The 17,988-nt window shown below is 38.7% G+C and overlaps 1 protein-coding gene across 4 annotated transcripts; it reads left to right on the forward strand.

Moving 5' to 3' along the window:
* Window positions 1-1,092: 1,092 nt before the first annotated feature.
* On the forward strand, window positions 1,093-17,988 carry LOC143183557 (echinoderm microtubule-associated protein-like 2). 4 transcript variants are annotated; one of them, XM_076385121.1, is made up of 18 exons: window positions 1,093-1,437; window positions 3,956-4,365; window positions 5,684-5,914; window positions 6,926-7,088; window positions 7,234-7,347; window positions 8,029-8,157; window positions 13,682-13,987; window positions 14,364-14,436; window positions 14,504-14,704; window positions 15,114-15,351; window positions 15,449-15,606; window positions 15,697-15,954; window positions 16,034-16,171; window positions 16,277-16,393; window positions 16,927-16,950; window positions 17,364-17,451; window positions 17,519-17,745; window positions 17,849-17,988. In XM_076385121.1, exons 2-18 carry the CDS (start codon window positions 4,314-4,316, stop codon window positions 17,975-17,977), a joined length of 2,646 nt encoding a protein of 881 aa, XP_076241236.1. In that variant the 5' UTR covers window positions 1,093-1,437; window positions 3,956-4,313; the 3' UTR covers window positions 17,978-17,988. The 4 variants fall into 4 exon arrangements, with proteins under 4 accessions (XP_076241236.1, XP_076241238.1, XP_076241239.1 ...); XM_076385122.1 differs by having other exon boundaries at window positions 1,344-1,423; XM_076385123.1 differs by lacking the exon at window positions 16,927-16,950.

The raw sequence follows: 17,988 nt of genomic DNA on the forward strand, positions 1-17,988 counted from the left end.
AGATTAAAATGCCTGCAAAAGCACACTCATTAACATATAAATTTGTGTGTATACTTGGTTTTACCAGGCAACTGCAACTATTTGCATTATTCAATAAACTTTTTCTTTCGAGACAGCATGTAGCTATAGTCCCGAAGCGTGAGATCAAGCGCCTTCGGTTAATAACGAGAACCCTGATAATAATACTACTAATTAACTTAGCAATTCACCTATCTTTAATTTATATCTCATTAAGAACAGGTCCTCTGTCGTTTCCTGTACATTCTTTACTTTTATCTAAACTTTCTACAAAAACATTTACGAACCCGTACCTTTCTCTTATTCTACATAAATGTTGGCAAAACCCTTAAAAAAGTCTCAAGCAGCTATCGTAAACCTATTTACAGAAAAAAAAGGCGAAAGCTACAATGCCAATAAATTAAAGTTCACATTTTAATTGTAGCTTCAAAATTACCCTTTCTCTAATGCAAAACATCCTAAAACAACACTATTCCCTATTCCTCTCATTTTTAGAAATTACTCTTTCAATTCTCTCCCTCTCACCTTTAACAATCCCAAAAACAAGTCTTCACACACAAATCACCTAAAAAATCCCATATCTCTCAAACTCCACGAGCTCTTTCCTCATTCCAACACGTAAACACATAATCTCCATCATTCAGCCATAAAACCACTAGAACAACAAACTTCATCCAACCCCCTACAATTTCCCATCAACCACTGATATCTAATCCTTCAATCAAATCTCTGAATGCAGCCCCAATCGAAGGCACCTCGACTCGGCGGCGCCAGGTGCAATAAAAGGACGCAACTGAAATATATTTCACAGTGCGTCGTTATCCCCGCGTGTGCCAATGGTTAATCGTGACCCCAGTCAATGGTTCTCGTAGCGTAACCGAGTCATCTGAATCATCTGGAGTATCTAGAACGTATTGATCGCGCCTAAGCAGCTGTACCTCGGGCTGACAGTATCGTTGGGGCGGCCGCGCAGAAAACACGCGTGTTACACCACGGTAACGTGTCGACCGTGGCGTCTGTCTGTGAACTACGAGAAAACTCAAAGGAAAGTGCAAAGCCCTGGCCCGAGTCGATCGAAGCGATTGCACGGGTTCAAAGAAACGTGGGGACGCCAGGATTTTTTATTTCCTTTAATTCAGCGACTATTGCGAGCTAGCAGAGGTGGATTCGTTGGTTCTAAGCAGCGTGTTTTGGTTTGGAGCAGTGATAAGTGCGTCGAAAGATACGTTGGACTTTTTCGGAGAAATTTTTAGGCTTATCTAAGAGTGACGTGTTATCGGTGGGGAATCGATGAAGTGGATGAACTGAATTTTTTATTGGTCAAAGTTTGGATACCTGCTGAGACAGTTTTCGTGTGGACGCAAGAGAGAATTTCTGAACTGATGGAAAGAGAGTTTATTTTCGAGTGTGTAGCTTGGGGTAATTCTTTGCTAAGAGATTTTAAGAGGTTTTTGGGCGATGCTTGTACAGGATTTTGAATAGTTTCGCGATTTCACGTAGACTGTTAGTTGCACTTGTTGCGAGCTGAAAGCAAATCTTTGTAAATATGTGAATTAACGGTATAATCTCTTATCGAGTTCTTATCGCTGTGTAACAGTTTCTAGTTTAACAATTCTCTTTCCTCGTGAATTGTGTTTCGGAGCACGGCGTTTTCCTCGATGAAGACGTAATAGTTCGATTCAGCAACGTTTTATTTTATTTCCTTTCTGAAATAGAAATTAATATGGAACTGAGGAAAAGGGGAGAAATTCTATTTTCATCTACGAATTGAACACACTGGTTTTCATTTTGCTGGTTTCATGGGGAAAGTAACGGCTGACAAATACATGAGACGAGTTGTTTTCAGGCATACCTGATGAAGCGTGCGATTCACGTTACGAGACAAAACACGATAACAACGCGTAAGATAAAAGAGCGTCTTTTCTCGTCAGAAGGACAAGAATAACATTTCTTCTTGTGTAAACTTTCTTGAAGGCCACTTGTGACGACAAGAAATTCTGGAGCTCAACTAAAGATTGCGAAAGAATTTTTAAGTATATATACTATTTTGTTGTTGTTTATTTCCTCTGTTGAGATTTTTAATTGGTTTCATAATTATAATTTTCTACTGTAATTTAAAATTGAACGAGCAGTTGTAACATATTTAATGTATTTAAATTTTCAAGTATATGCGTGATTTTAATAAATGTATCTCGTAGCGTTATCTGCCCAAAAAGAGGGAATGCCAAATGGCTTTTCGTATCTTTTAAAGATAGGCTTACATAATGCCATCAGTTCGCTTGTGAGTATGATGACACGCTGTAGAAGCCGTTTTTAGTTACGTTGCCTGCTGACTAGTATTAACCTTTCATCAGGGTAGTGAAATTAAAGTAGGCTACAGATCAAAAGCAGTATTCGTTACTTTGTTATCTTCCAGTGATAGAATCAGCTGCACAGAATTATTAATTATAAATACTATATCAATTTTATATAGGATGAGACAGTTCGTACTATAATCCTGAAAACATGATGGTTTTTTAACCAAAAATAAAAGATATTTATATTTACAGCCGTAATAAACTTCAGCGCGTGTTTAAGTAGAAGCGGCATGTAATAGACAGACTGGTGAAAAACTCAGGAAGTTATACTCATACTACACACAATGTGATGGTTTTTCACAATCAATTTTTTTCAGTTGATAGCTCTATAAAAAATAGTTTATTGTATGTTCTCTGGCTATATATGTTATACTCAAAGAATGTCTTAATTTTTTTTCAAACTTTTAAATATTCGCTTTCAAATGTTTGAACTTTCAAATTTTTAAACATTCAAATTTTCAAACTTTCAAATTTTAGAACTTTCAAATTTTTAAACTTTCAAATATTTTCAAATTTAAACAGCGTAACGACAACCACCTATGCCAGCACATTTCTTCTACTACAAATCATGTTCAATTTTGCGTACCTGAAAGGATTAATCACAAGTCGCGCAAGGCAAGTAATTTTAAAATTTGACTTGACTTACAACAACACTTAACACGAGCCCAGATAACTATTGCCCCCAAACCCACCGAAGTATGAATAATTCAAGAACCCTTTGCATCGAAAAGCAACAGTTGTAAACGCTGGACTCGGGCGCCCTTTTAATCGCCCCGAATTATCTATATCGGTCAAAGTGGCTTGAGAAACACTGGCCTAATGTCTCGACCATGAAATCGTTCATCGCGAGTCGCGTGGCGTGCCTCGTAGGAATAGTTTATCGCGATTTGTAACGGCTGCGTGCACGTTTCACTTTCAATGAGTTCGCCTTTCATTCCCTGAGTCGCTCTCGTTCGTTTCCAGAAACGATGTCAACTAGCAGGAGCATTTCAGCCCATGCTGCCATCGTGTCGCGTTCGTTAGGGAAGTTTTCTCGATTCGACCGCGCTGTACTTTCCCCATACTAATTGCGCCTCCGCTAATTGGCAGAATTGATCGAACGTTACTCGCGATTTTTCACCGCGTCGAGAGCCATCATTTGACCCGCGTTGCTAAGAAAATTTCACGATCGTATTTCACGGTTCATTAACCGTGCTTGTTGGTTCATCAAACGGATAGAATGTTTCGTTCTAATTCGAGCGCGTGATTAATTAATTAATACTCGGATGTATTGTCTAAGAAAATAGTTTCTTCGTGTAGTTTTGCGTTTAAGATTTTCACATCTTAATTTAATCTTTAGACAATTTGAAAATGTGAGGATATGGTACATTGTCTTCTTGCAAAAAAGTGAGCAGCTAAAACACTCTTCTGTGCGATAACAATTAAAAAGAGAGAGAAGAGTAAGCAAGAAACTGTAGTTAAAAAATATGCAACATGATGATAACGCTATACACATCTACGTGAAATCATGTAAGACTTGCATAAGCATCGGGGGTTTACCAAAAATAACAGCAGGCTTAAAGAAATAATTTTTTAATTAGGAAGTAAATCATGCGTGAGATAAAATTCAGCAAGTTGCGCAGTGAAACAGATGTGGAGGTAGCTTGTTCCATCAAGAGGCGGAATAAATTCGTCAAACAGTGTTTGAAGTCGAGAGGGATCGATTATCGAGCGGACTATAATTGCAAATTGATATTACGGCGAAACAATTAAGCGCATTAATTAGTTGCCAGTTATTTATCGAGTACGCACGTGGTTTCCTCGTGGTACGAAAGAGTAGTCAGTCGGTCGAGGAGACACGATGCGAGACGGTGGTACATTGGCTCTGTTTGCGCTTGTTAATCAGTTCAATTGAATAACGTATTAATACGACGGGGTCATCGCGAAGGGTTAATCGCAATGTCCACGCCGGACACGATGGACACCATCGATGAAGCGGAGCAGGCGTGGCGTGAGTATCCATACGATTTTTAACACTTTTTCTCTCAATCCCCTCTAATTTCGTCTTATTTTCAACATATCGGCGTTAGACTCTGACGTAATTAAAGCAGGATGAGAAATCAAGTGACGTCTCTTTAATGCGATAAGAAATTTTAAAAATTAGTTTGAATGTATTGGGTATACGTAGGTACCATGTTCATTTTTTTTTATTTTATTAAACAGTGAGCATATGTGTTTGTTTATGAAATTATTTAGAAAAATTAATATCAATATTGCTTGACAAGGAGATTCTATTTATGTTGATGTATATTGAATGCTTATATAAACATAAACGAGTACTCAAATCTTATCAAACCTAAAAATACTCATCGAATCTTCCCTTGTATTTTATTTATGTCTCTAAAAAACATCATTTGTATGTTTCATCATATGCCGCTTCATCGATTTGACGACACTGATTTGGCACGTTAGACGTGGAATTATACTGGTTTTGCGCAACGATGATTGGCACAGAAAATTGTCTTTCTTCTGCTCATCATTTTCTCACTACCTGTCATCATAAAGTTGTTTGACGAATAGTTGCTCTCTACTGAACTACAGTCCTGTGTTCACAGATTTTGCACAATTTTCTCTGTCGTTTCGGTCTCAATTTGATCAATTTTGCTTTGTAAATAGCTGCTGACTTTCCTTCTCTCTGTGGTTTTTGTCCTTAACGAGTCAGTGATTGCCTCTATACTTCATCCCCTTAAAAATTTTCAATACATGATTTCTAAGTTTTCACCGCTTAGAGGCTAGTTAGAATTTTGAATATTTTATTTTATTAGATACATACATGTTAATAGATGCGAATTATATACAGGTTACTTGGGATGCAAATAAATAGAAGTAAATTTTCAACAGGACAAAAAACGATCATATTTAGGTTCTTCTAAATTCTGTTCGAAGACTACTAGATCTCTAGACTTTTTTAAGAAGACTCCAATTCAATTTTACTTTTCACCAAAGTTCTCAAAATAGATCAAACCAAATACTTCCAAATTGATTAAAAAAATAAGGAACTCAGTATAACAAATAGACCACAATTACATCCCACACTACTGTCCATTTTCTCAAACACTATTCGACAACCATCCTCCCTCTTTTCCTAGGCATTCCATAAGATAGACGGTTTAAAGTCGAAGAGTAGAAAGCGCTCGGGGCTCAGCAAGCATGTACGCGAACCCTGGGACGCTTGCATTTGAATAAACAACGCTCAGGAATTCCATAAAGTTCGTCGAATCATAGGATGTCCTGTGTTTCGCATGGTGAACGAGAATTCCCTTTTACAGACGAGATGCTGGAGTGCGAGACCGGATCCCTGTTGGGCCGAGTCGCAGACCTCGAAAGACAATCCTTGGCGCAGAGAGACGAGATAGTTTGTCTTCGAGCTACTCTGGCGAACGCTCTCAGGCGAATTGACCAGCTGGAAGGACGCGAGAAGAGGGAAGATGACAGGAACGAGAGGAGGAACGAGCGAATGGTGTCCTCGCCCTTAAGGAACGGACATGCTCCGCTTAGAAGTGAGTATCTGGGCACGTCGTCCTTAGCGAGCTCTTGCAAATAGCTTTTGCTAGTAATGTAAGCAGTGGGCAGAATTTTTATTGAACAATTTTATTACACATAACTGTAAGGCAAAGTGATACACGTGAATCACGTTTTCAAAGAATTTGAGGATTTATCTTAACTGAAGGCTATGGAATAGAATTCACTACAAAAAATATTCTGATTTAAAATTGAAAGCGATATATATCTATTTTAAGTAATTTCAGAAGTATTATAAATCACATGACCTTAGAATCTACTCAATGTGAATTCAAACCTATCGATTTCGCGCGCGTTTCGCCTGCAACAATTAGTGTGAAATGAACCGCGAACCGGACGGGAGTGATCTAAATACCTGAAACAGGATGGATCGTATTGTATCACGAAATTCAAAAGTTTCGAGGGAATCGTTACAAACGCCGAGGGGATACGTCGCGAATTGCGAGCTCGTAGGAGGAAGCCTCACGATATTGAGCCCATTTGAAACAAAGTTCATCGGGCATACCTGCTGGCACGCGACTGCTTAGGGGTCACGATCCGTTTTTCCTCCTCGTGTTTCACCGACCAATTGGTACACTCTACTAGTTCTGAGCTAGTGCTCGCTCGTGCTGAATAAACAGCAAGCAGAATTTTATGTACTTTGGACACGTACAAAAATGGGGATAACAAACACCTTTCTGAATTTCTTTGAATTGTGTTGATTGTTTGATGTAGTTGAGTGATACAATGTTTGAATAGACGAGTACATATATTATTTTAATGGAAGAGTTGACAGTGAGACTTGGACAAAGTGAAAAAGTTGGTTTGTCAGAGTAAAAGGAAGTAAATGTGGTGTCGAAAGTAGTGCAAGGAGAGTACTAGTAGCTTGAGATATTTTACTTCAATATTTATCTATTCACCAGGTCGAGTTTGTGTGATGTCACTGAAGTAAGCTATTTTTGATAGAGGCGATAAGTTGAACTATTTAATGTTTGATTGTCTATCTACAGGTAATCAAAACTCGGTGCCTCAGAAAGACATACGATTACGTCAGACTGGTACCTCCTGTCTGAGGAATTCCTCTTCATCGGGATCATCTCAAGATGTCAGGGATCAGATCTCTAGTCCACGGAGACCAGTCAGTTATACACAATCTTCGCAGCTTCCTCAGAGGTATCATGAAAATGATTGCATACCGAAAGAATCATCTAGCCACACCAAAATCACAGATTAAAAGACTAACTAACTGGCAATAAATTAAGCTGTCAATCCGTGTTAATAACGACACTAAATGATGTTAATTGATTGCAACTTCCAGAAGGTCAGTCCATTACCAATCAACTGGTTCGTTACACTCGGACAGTCCAAGTAGTAGTAGCGTTTCCCCGGTGCCATCGCCAAGTCCAAGAGCCACACCATTGCCAGTAGCCAGGTACGTGCCAACAAATTAAATTAATTCACATTCCACTCCATACTCTTACCTTCAAAACTGGATTACATGTAATTTTATTACTCTGCTGTACTTTAATTCCTTTCTTGCATCATCTTGTCCGTACATCTTCAAGCTATATTTTTTCCTGCACTATTAAATGTTGCACTGAGCATCATGACGAATGAAAAGTGTTGTAACTTTGTGTTACTTGGAATTTTTAAAATTGCATGTTGATAATGTTATCGTGATTATTAGGAAGATCAGTATTCTTGAACTTAGTGATAGATAAAAAATTCATAAACGTATCATTTTGAAAACCATTTCAATTAGTTACTAGATAATAGTTGGAAAAGAAAAACTACTAGAAACATACTTTCAAATCACAGATAGAGCGTATACTTTGAAATTTTCTCAAATTCAATTTTTTGAAGTTTTGAAATTTAAATTTGAAATTTAAATTCAAATATTCATAATAACGAAGATCTTCACTTTGAGAATGCTAATTTTAATTATAACGAAGTAACCACGAGAGTTCTGACATCGCAACGACAAGCTAAATCTCGGATGACCCTCGGTGACCCTAGGGTGACCCTTGGGTAATTGAGCCTCAGCGATGAAGCAGCAATTGAGCGTCGCAGGTAACGAACCTTCTCGTCACATAGTAATTCTGTTGTTCGGTAGATCACCGACAGCGAGAACAAACGGTCCACCCCAAAGCAACTTGAGGAGGGCGAAACGGTGGTCGTCGACAGGAGACTTCACCCATTCTCCACAGAACCAAGGGAACAGCTCGCAGCTCGTCAGCGGCAGGTAAGCGCAGAGCAGATACTCGTCGAAGTGAGTGCACTTTTGCCTGGCCCCCGTGACTTTCCTCTTATTCGTGCACCGACCCGTGTCTTAACTTCTCAGTGCACTTTTCGTTTCTTCAAACGTTCGTCCATACATTGCGTGACGGTCGGACGTGTTCTCTCCATCGTGAAAAGAAAAGTATTCAGGCAATGGTAAAACTTTCTTCAATGTCTTCGTTGATCCCCGAAACACGCTCTTATCTCTTTCGAGCGATTCAAGGTCTATGCAGTGAACGATTGAGTGTTGGAGCAAGTTGGTATTTTTTGATTGTAGAAACTTGAAGGTGAAAGTTTATGTGATATTTCGAGTTGAAAGTGTGCTTCAATTTGATCTTAATATTAACTTCATTTTTCTCCTCTGTGATGTGAAATAATCTTATCTATCATTTTTTTTCTATTTTTTGATGCTACATCTACACGCAGATATACTTGAGGTCCGTGTAGAGTACATGTTAAGGATATTATTTTTTTAGAAACGTGTTGCTATAATTTACGGTTCTATGAACGAAGGACTTTCACTTTGGCAGCAAATAAAAAATGAATATGAAGATTAAAAATTTATTAAGATAGTAGTAAAAATGAAACTATATTGCTTGCATAAAATAATTCAAGCCACAAAGTAAGTTTACTGTTGATACGTTTGTGTAGAGAGTCTTTCAGAAGATGTGATCGGAAAGGAGAGTTTCCCCAAGTCTTTTCTCTAACAAAATTAAAACAATTAGAGTCACGAAACGTGCCTAGAGCTTGAATAAAATTTGCACCACCTGCTCCTTACTATCTTTCCCAGAGTTCGAAAAATGAAGTAAACTATATCCCCTCTAACTAACAGACCCATCACCTGCGGATCAACGAAGCTCGAGCAGAGCAATGAACGATCGATTATGCACACTGACGCGAATTCACTTCCTGAATTCACAGCTCATTAATCTTCAAAAGCGAGCAACTGTTTCTCGGTTGGTTTCCATTTGTTACCCCGGCGTAGTTTCCCTTCAAAGTCAACTGAATCGAAAGAACGCCTGGCGGAAGTACGTAATTTCCCTGCTCGCAGGGAACGCGCCAATCGTATGGAAAATCAACACGTCCGGCTCCGTCACCGTGCTTCTGTTATTTTATGTTCCTATTTTCTTATTTTCTCATATTTGTTTCTCTAATCTTTCTCCTTGTTTCGCACCGCATGGTTTTCGTTTGCATTTTCGTTCATTATAGATTGTCAGCATCCACCAAGTCTCTGTTCAACCTCTTCAAGCCACCGGCGCTGAACAACGTGAAACACGGGTAAATAAAGTCTTCTCGCATTCTTCGATTCTTTTTTTATGCTCATCTGGCGATCCTTTGACTGTTGATGGAAGTTTTCAATCAGAATTTTTTAATTTCTTTTTCGAGGCACATAAGTGTCCAGTGTCTTTCGTGTGTAGACTATATTTCGCGTATTTTTGCAAATGCACATTCTTTAAGTGCATCCATAGCAGTCAAAGGGTCAAAGCAAAGGAACCACGTGCACCAGCTGCAACCAGCACGTGCGCAACCATCTTCGACATCCGCTTCTTTTAGTCCGCTCGCAGGTGAGTGGTGAGAGGCACAGTGGTTTCTTGTACCTACTTACTCTTCTAAACTAAGTTTTCTCCACCTTTTTTCTTATGTGCTTGCTGAAACTTTGGTTAATTATTTATGCTTGCTTATTGCACAGTTGCTGCAAATCGTATGGAATTCTTGAGTATTTTATAAGGTGACGGTTAATTAACGAAATAAAATCGAGTGTAATTTTATGACGTCTATAAAGCTGTACGATTTCTCGGTTATCGGGTTTATGATACTTCTAACTAACGTTTACCAGAGTTCATCTCTTAAAGATGATACGAGTGTATTTGGATTTTAAATTGCTTTAATTATGTAATGAAGGAATATGTCGAGTTAATTAATATACATTAGTCATTATAGGGTAATGTTAAGGAATAACTTTTTTCCCCTAACTTGAATCATTTTTTAAGTGAATTTTTTCATACCAGCTTGCGATAGAATAGATACAAAAAACAATATATGATGCTATATATCTCTGAAATAAGTCTCGTCTTAAAAATTTCAGTTTTTCACTACATATTTGGAATCAATCAATATGTCTAACTAGATAATCATTCATAGAACCAACATTTAGTATAATTATCATTCAGACATCGAACGTCCCAATCTACTGTACATGAAGATTCACATGGGTGAAAGACGATCGAAAGACATCAAGGAGGAAATCACTGCGCTTGGTAGTGAGCTTGCAAAGTCACTATACGTCTTAATACCGCATAGCATGCTGTTAATTAAAAGTTACGCCCAAGATTCCTGACTCTGATGTACCCCGAATGGAATGAAGAAAGACGCGCATGTATAATGCATTGACGCGGGCACCGTGAAAGATCCATGTTAATTTTAAATGCCTAACACTTATTTGGAGCATGCTCACGTGAACGTGGCTTTCTTTTTCGCTCGTGAAAGGAAACTTTGAATTACTGTTCCCCTCCCCGTGAATGGAATCCCTCGATACCGCTTGACTTTTAAGCAACTGTCTCTGAAATTCTAAATCGCCTCTGAAAATTTTAACATTGTGCTACTTGAAATCTGGAACCAACCTAACTAGTAGTTGGCAAGCAATTGCAGAATGCAGTGTGCTTGGAACGCTACTTTTTCTATAAGTAATGGTCGATGCTCGAATAACTGATAATGCTAAAAAATATGTAACATTTTAAAATAGCTAGGTATGGAAATTTTTAAGCAGATTTGTGCTTCGAACTTGCTTCACGCTTTGATAATACGTAATTGATAATATTACGTAATAATATTAATCATTATTAATACTAATTTAATAGGATTAGTCTGGACTTAAGCTTCCCTTCAAGTCACCTAATTTTCCCCATTTTTCACGATTCCCAAAGTGAAAGGTAGACTATAGAAAGAAGCTCACAAATCATGCAGGGAACTGGCACCCCGAGAGTTCTCCAAAAAAATCGCACATCGAAAGCGCAGACAGTGAGTCAAAGATTCTGATTGCCCCCTGTCTCGATTAAAGGTCGACGCAAGGAATGCAATTACGAGTTCCGTGTTAAACGAAGACACGAGCGCGAATCGGTATGCAATTCGGCATGCGATTGCACGGGATCACGCGAGACCGTGCATTAAAGTCGCCGCACGAAAGCCAAGGGCTCGACCGACATTCCCGAAAAGAGCAAGGCGTTGCCCATCTTTTAGATCGGTGGGCTCGATAACGCATGGAATATTCCCTTTAAAAGTGCAAGGGGTGGAGGAGGGAACAGGTACGAAAGTCACGCCATCGTTCTGAAGAAAGTGAATCGCGATCACTGCAGTTATACAACTGTCGATTCGCGGTTTCCTGGTGCACGCTGTTCCTGAGGGGCCTCAGACACTGGATTTAAAAATTCGTGATATAGGAAAACACTCTTCACGGTTTGTTGGTTCATCTCCTGAACAGCTTGTATTGTTTCGTGCGTTATTTTTTAATCCCTTCGTGGCTGCAGGTTAATAATGACAGGTTATTTCTTACGGTTGATGTACGATAGTATTGTCCCGTTAGGAACTGGTCAGTGTTTTCCTGGTGCCTTGGAATTTCTTTGCTAACTGAAACATTGGTTATCAGAGTGTACACTGATCTCGGGAAAATGGTTCTTTACTCTACTAGTTTATATGATAGTCTCTTCCTGATGAGCTCGGTGATTGTTTGGACTTCCTCATAGTAACTGCGTACTAAACTCGTTATTTTCGCTAATATTAAGGGCAGTAATTTATAGTTTGATCTTCCTCACGATTCAAGAACGTAAATACTAAATATCCACAAAATTCTAGAGAACTATTCTGAAGTTCCTCAGCAAGTAAAGTTGAAATAACGATCAATTTACAAACTGGTCGTCCATGGATATTTATATCAACTGAAGCACAGGTGTCTATAAAAATTCCAAATTTCCATGAGTTTGCATCTCCTTGTTCCACAATATTATTTTCGATCTCTCCACGAAGATAAAAACATATATAATGTCTGAACTGCATCCATACCTGGCTCTTGAATGGTTCACGGCCGCCATTAAGACGAGACCACGCGACAGCCAAAACTGATTGTAAGAGGAACAAGCGTTTCCTCGCTCCTTTACGAAACGACCAGTTTCGGGCAGGTTTTTCAGGCCGAGGAGTTGCAAACTGTGCCTCGGATATACGCAGACAGTCCTTGATCGTAATCCAGCCAAGGAAAGCAGACGCCTGGCAAAAACGAACGTAAAAATGACGTAACGCGGTAACGCGCGAAACTACGCTTCGTCGGGTAATAAAAGTGGACTCACGTTCGCGTGAGTCATTCTTTGTCGGTTTCGAGAGCGCGTCGTCACGGAAGGTTCTGCGATTTCAATCGGTTCTGGATCGGTTCGACTTGGTACGTGTCTACGGCTGTGAAAGCAAACCCTTTTTCGAAGTTATTGATGGCATCGTTATCGAGATACCAGATATGGAGTCGATATGGACGGAGAGTGTAACAAGTGTTTGAAAGTGGATGAAAAGACTATTGTCCTGGACGATTATCAACGCGGAAGTTGATAAGCGATTATGTGTACCGAGTTCGGGGGCTATTGTTTGGTGTTAGGTGTTGACTGAGAGGATAGCTGATGTGATTCTTCTTCCTTGTGTTAGAGAATCGAGCTTTTGGAATTAATGGTAGTAGATTTTACCAAAGGGAAGTTTGGGATTGATTGATAGTGAATTTCTGAGAATTTGTAGTTGGTAGGCTTTATAATAGTTTTTAGTTGAGGTGTAGTCAGAAATCTTCATTGATGGCAAAAATGATCATATCCAGAAAATTGAGATTTAGCTGTTTTGTAGTTTCCATTACTTACCCCTTAGTGGATCATTCTAATGGAACTTCTTTCATTTAAGTATATGTGTAAGAGAGATGTATAAGAGAATAGTATGTGTAATAAATTATCAAGATATACGTAGCTAATATTTCGAGAAGAACAATGGGTATTACGATGATGTATTATCATCTCACAAAAGTAGATCAAAATTCAAAGACGGCTCTTCGAACCCACTTCGCATGAGTCACCTCAGAGACATCAAGAGATTATGAGATTACGTTATCAGATTACGCAATATATGACAGTTCATATCTCCTGAAGTACCTACGCTTCATTGGTATTTATATTAACACCACTCCTATTACGTCATACCAAGATGGAATCACTCTGAGCCCTCAGAATATAAAAACAAAGTCTCAGAAATTGGAAACCAGCATTATGATCCCTCAATGACTCTATTTAGTAGACATAATAAAAATGAAGGAGTTCATCTTTCCTGACATATCCCAAATACATTTACCCCAAGACTCACAATCAGCCTAATTTTCTAGGATCATCATATGGAAATTAAAAACTACCCTTATCTTTAATGAACCTATTCCCACAATTTTAGCAAAGATAATTAAAAATATTTATCATCCACAGCACCAGAGATATGCAGTACAACGAAGAGGAAAGCACAGTTCGCATGTACCTGCGAGGGCGACCCGTCGTCCTCTACGTCCCAACACCCCTGATGGAGTCCTACGACCTCCACAAAGTCAGCACACCGCCCCAGAGCAAATTAAAACTGGACTGGGTGTACGGATATCGAGGCAGGGACTGTCGAAGCAATCTGCATCTACTGCCGACTGGGGAAGTCGTTTATTTCGTCGCGGCTGTGGTGGTCTTGTACAACATGGAGGAGCACAGTCAAAGGCATTACTTGGGCCACACTGACGATATCAAATGGTAAGCTAATTGGAATTCATGCAGATCTGCATGGCGAACCGTGATGATTGGTCGGGATTATAATATCTGCGTGTCTGTTGGCCACTTTCTTTTATCCTTCTAAGCAACAGGAATCTTATCTTGCTTTGGATCGTTCACGTTTTGGCTTGCTAATCGATGAAGTGACTGAAAACGGTGAAATTATAGAACTGAGAGAAAGTGTTGTTTATCTTTGACAATTGAATAGGTAAATGTAAATGGGTAGCTATAAAACTTTGGCAAGACCAGTTAATAGGACATTTTTGTCTTCTGAATGCAATAGTTCCTTGCTGAATCTTGTTTTATTACTAATTAATATTGCATTTCAGTAATTGCAATTTGTTTTCATATATTCCAGCATAGCAATCCATCCAAATAAACTGGTGGTCGCCACTGGTCAAGTCTGCGGAACTGACAGACGAGATGCGATGGTAAATATATGAAAAATAAATTGTTTGTTCCAAAAGTTCTATAATCTAACGCATGCTATTTCCTCAGCCACACATAAGAATATGGAACTCTGTCAGTTTGGCCACTCTTTGCGTAATTGGCAATGGACAGTTCGATGGATCGATCTGCTGCCTCTCTTTCTCCAAAGCAGATGGTGGAAACTATTTGTGTGCTATTGACGAAACCTCTGATCACAACATATCGATCTGGGATTGGCAGAAAGGAGGGACAAAGGTGACTGAAACTAAGGTACGTCTTAGGCAAGAAACTTATTCATTCTAGTAATTAACATGTGGTCATACTAAAAAATCTATTTAATTTACTTTCACGAATTCTATACTAATTCTATCAGTAATTTTTATCAATTCTTATGACCACTATATGTCTTCCAATCGATAACATTCTGGACCGTCACGTACAACTCATTGACATTCAAAAACTATTCACTTTCTCGAAACTTATACAATTCCTCAGACCATCGACATCCTAGCATTGAATCGTGAATCGATTCAGAACCTTGTACGCATGTTAAACTCGATTCGGCCAGCTGAAAGAGCAAGAGGACTCGCGACCACAAGGATAAATACCTTGTCGGCATTGAGTCTGCAAAATCGAAACCGGGTCAGCCAGTGAATGACCAATGAATCGTTAATTGCAGTGCTCAGTCGACACGGTGGTATGCGCTGAGTGGCATCCGCTGGAACGGAACCAGATCGTGTCCTGTGGAAAGGGACACGTGTCCTTTTGGTCCCTCGACAACGGGGGCATGCTGTACAAGCGGATGGGCGTTTTCGAGAGTCGAGAAAAGCCGCGATACGTGACCTGTGTGGCTTTCAATCAAAACGGTGACGTTCTGACTGGCGACAGCAATGGTAACATTATCGTTTGGGGCAGAGGTGAGACACTTCACGTTCAATTTTTTATCTCAAATCTTCCTTACACTCTGCAGGATTAATTATAATTTTATTTGATTGTAAAATTATTATTCCACAGGTACCAACACGATTTCCAAACTGGTAAGGAACATTCACGAAGGATCTATATTTTCGATATGCGTTTTGAAAGATGGATTCATTGTCACTGGTGGAGGGAAGGATGGGAAGATACTCTACTTTGATGAGTCCTTGAATTTGACAGGAGAAGAAGCACAAGTAAGCTCTAAAATATTAAAGTTTAATGATTCTTCTTATGAGGAATGTTCATATCTGTACTATTATTCTTCACTAAATTTTATTCATTAGATCGAAGACCATTTTGGAGGAATCCGTACGCTTGCAGAGGGCAGGGGTTCTCAGTTGCTAATTGGAACCACAAGGAACTGTATTTTAGTAGGCGACATAGGAATGGGATTCAATCCAGCCATGTTGGGACACGCTGAGGAAGTTTGGGGACTGGCTTCTCATCCTACTTTGCCACAGTTTGCAACAGCTGGTCACGACAGACTGTTGCAAATGTGGGATAGTCTTAGTCACACCGTTGTTTGGAGTAAAGACATTGGGGTTGGTATAAACTGTTCATCTGAATCGAACAATACAGTAATAGATATCTAGTAATTAAAACAAATCTTCCTTGGTTTAGGAACAAGCCCAAAGTATTGGATTCTCTCCAGATGGTAATGTTATGGTAGTTGGGTGTACTTCTGGAAAATGGTTGGCGATTGACAGTGAAACGAGAGAGTTGTATACTCATCATACTGATGGCTCGGAGCCTATCCAGGTACACTGTTCATCTGAACAAAAATATTTCATTTATGAGATTGAAAATGAATAAAATTAGATGACAGTTTGCAAGTTTTGTACCTCGTAGTTATTCATTTTTTAGGTTGTTCGATTTTCTCCAGATGGAACACTTTTGGCGCTGGGTTCCAGGGATAATTACATTTACGTTTATCAAGTAAACGAGGATGCGACCAAATACAGTCGAGTTGGACGATGTATGGTAAGCTTATTTTCTGTGAAATTTTTATTTCAATTATACATATACAGGGTGTTGCAAGAATCATTGTGCTATGGTAATTATATTAAGAATAAATACTGTGTTAATACTATTATAGATAGTCTTTATTAAGAGAAATGCAATTCTGAATTGACTTACTATAGGTATATCAAAATTGCATACTAATTTTCCATTACAACATAATTCATGATATTTAGATACCCTGTATAAACGAATAGTTTTCAAAACTTAGTACTGCTTAACTGTTGGTACATATCATCGTCAACTTCTTCGAAATTATGTACCAATTGTACAACTTGCTGTACAGTTTGCTTCTCTTTACGATCATATCATTTGTAAATAGACGTTTCTCATGGCATTTAATTACGAAAATTCATATTTTTCAATATTCATCTAATTAATGTTACTAACATGTGATAAAAATAGTTAAAGTGTTAGAATTTATCAAGCGAAATATTCAGTATCAAGTAAACATTACAGATATCATTTAACATGTTTCTTTTCTCCATTTCTAGCCGAAGCGGATACGAAGACGTAGAGTAAGACATGCGTTTCAGTTGCTCAGAAATGAGGAGACATTATATTACAGGATAAAGTATTGCAATAATTAATGCAAAGATAAATATTATTCCAAATTAAAATACTGTCAGCGTACAACATCGTTCTCACAAAAATATAATGTCTCTGAACAATAGAACTATCATATAGTGATCAATAGTTGCATACAGGCTCATACTTTTATATTGCTTCCAAAGAGCACGCACGACAGTAGTTATTATTTACACAATACATTGACACTTCTTCATAGCAATGGCTGCAAGCTCGTCGAATGTTAATCGCCTTAAAAAATATTATGCACTTCCCCTTTTTCTAGCCAAAAATGGTCTTAGAAATATATATGAAGCTTTAGAGGATCATATTCTCTGAGTCTAAATCTAGAAATACGTTTCAGGGTCATTCCAGCTTTGTTACTCATCTGGATTGGTCAACAGATGGACAATACTTACGTAGCAACAGTGGAGACTATGAGCTACTATATTGTAAGTAGATTAATATTAACAATATAGTTCTTAACAGTATTTTACTAACATGAATACTACTTTGCAGGGAATCCTGGAGTGTGCCGACAAATTCCGCAACCCTCGATACTGAGGGACGTGGAATGGGCAACTCACACCTGTATCATATCCTTTGAAACAATTGGAATATGGCCAGAAGGTGCAGATGGCACAGATGTGAATAATTGCACTCGCAGTGGTGACTCGAAGCTTCTCGCGACTGGGGATGATTTCGGGAAAGTCAAACTGTTTTCTTACCCAGCTTGTCAGCCAAAGGTAATTGGATCGAGATACACTCTAGGTTTGACGAAGTGTTAAACAGTTGGAGTTACTGTTATAATAATAAAAACGCAAACTAAAAAATATTTCTTCATTTCAGTCGCTCTGTCACGCATATGGTGGCCACTCAAGTCACGTTACGAATGTGTCCTTCCTGCAGGACGATACTCGACTAATTTCTACTGGTGGCAGTGACACAAGTGTTCTCCAATGGGTTGTAAATTACTAACTTTGTTCGAT

This window comes from Calliopsis andreniformis, chromosome 9, assembly GCF_051401765.1.
Source record: "Calliopsis andreniformis isolate RMS-2024a chromosome 9, iyCalAndr_principal, whole genome shotgun sequence".
Taxonomy (NCBI): domain Eukaryota; kingdom Metazoa; phylum Arthropoda; class Insecta; order Hymenoptera; family Andrenidae; genus Calliopsis; species Calliopsis andreniformis.

Coding starts and splice junctions, on each gene's coding strand:
- LOC143183557 (XM_076385121.1), top strand. CDS start 4,314: ATGTCCACGCCGGACACGATGGACACCATCGATGAAGCGGAGCAGGCG. Junction 5,915..6,925: donor CGGACATGCTCCGCTTAGAA/GTGAGTATCTGG, acceptor GTCTATCTACAG/GTAATCAAAACTCGGTGCCT. Junction 15,607..15,696: donor TGACAGGAGAAGAAGCACAA/GTAAGCTCTAAA, acceptor TTTATTCATTAG/ATCGAAGACCATTTTGGAGG.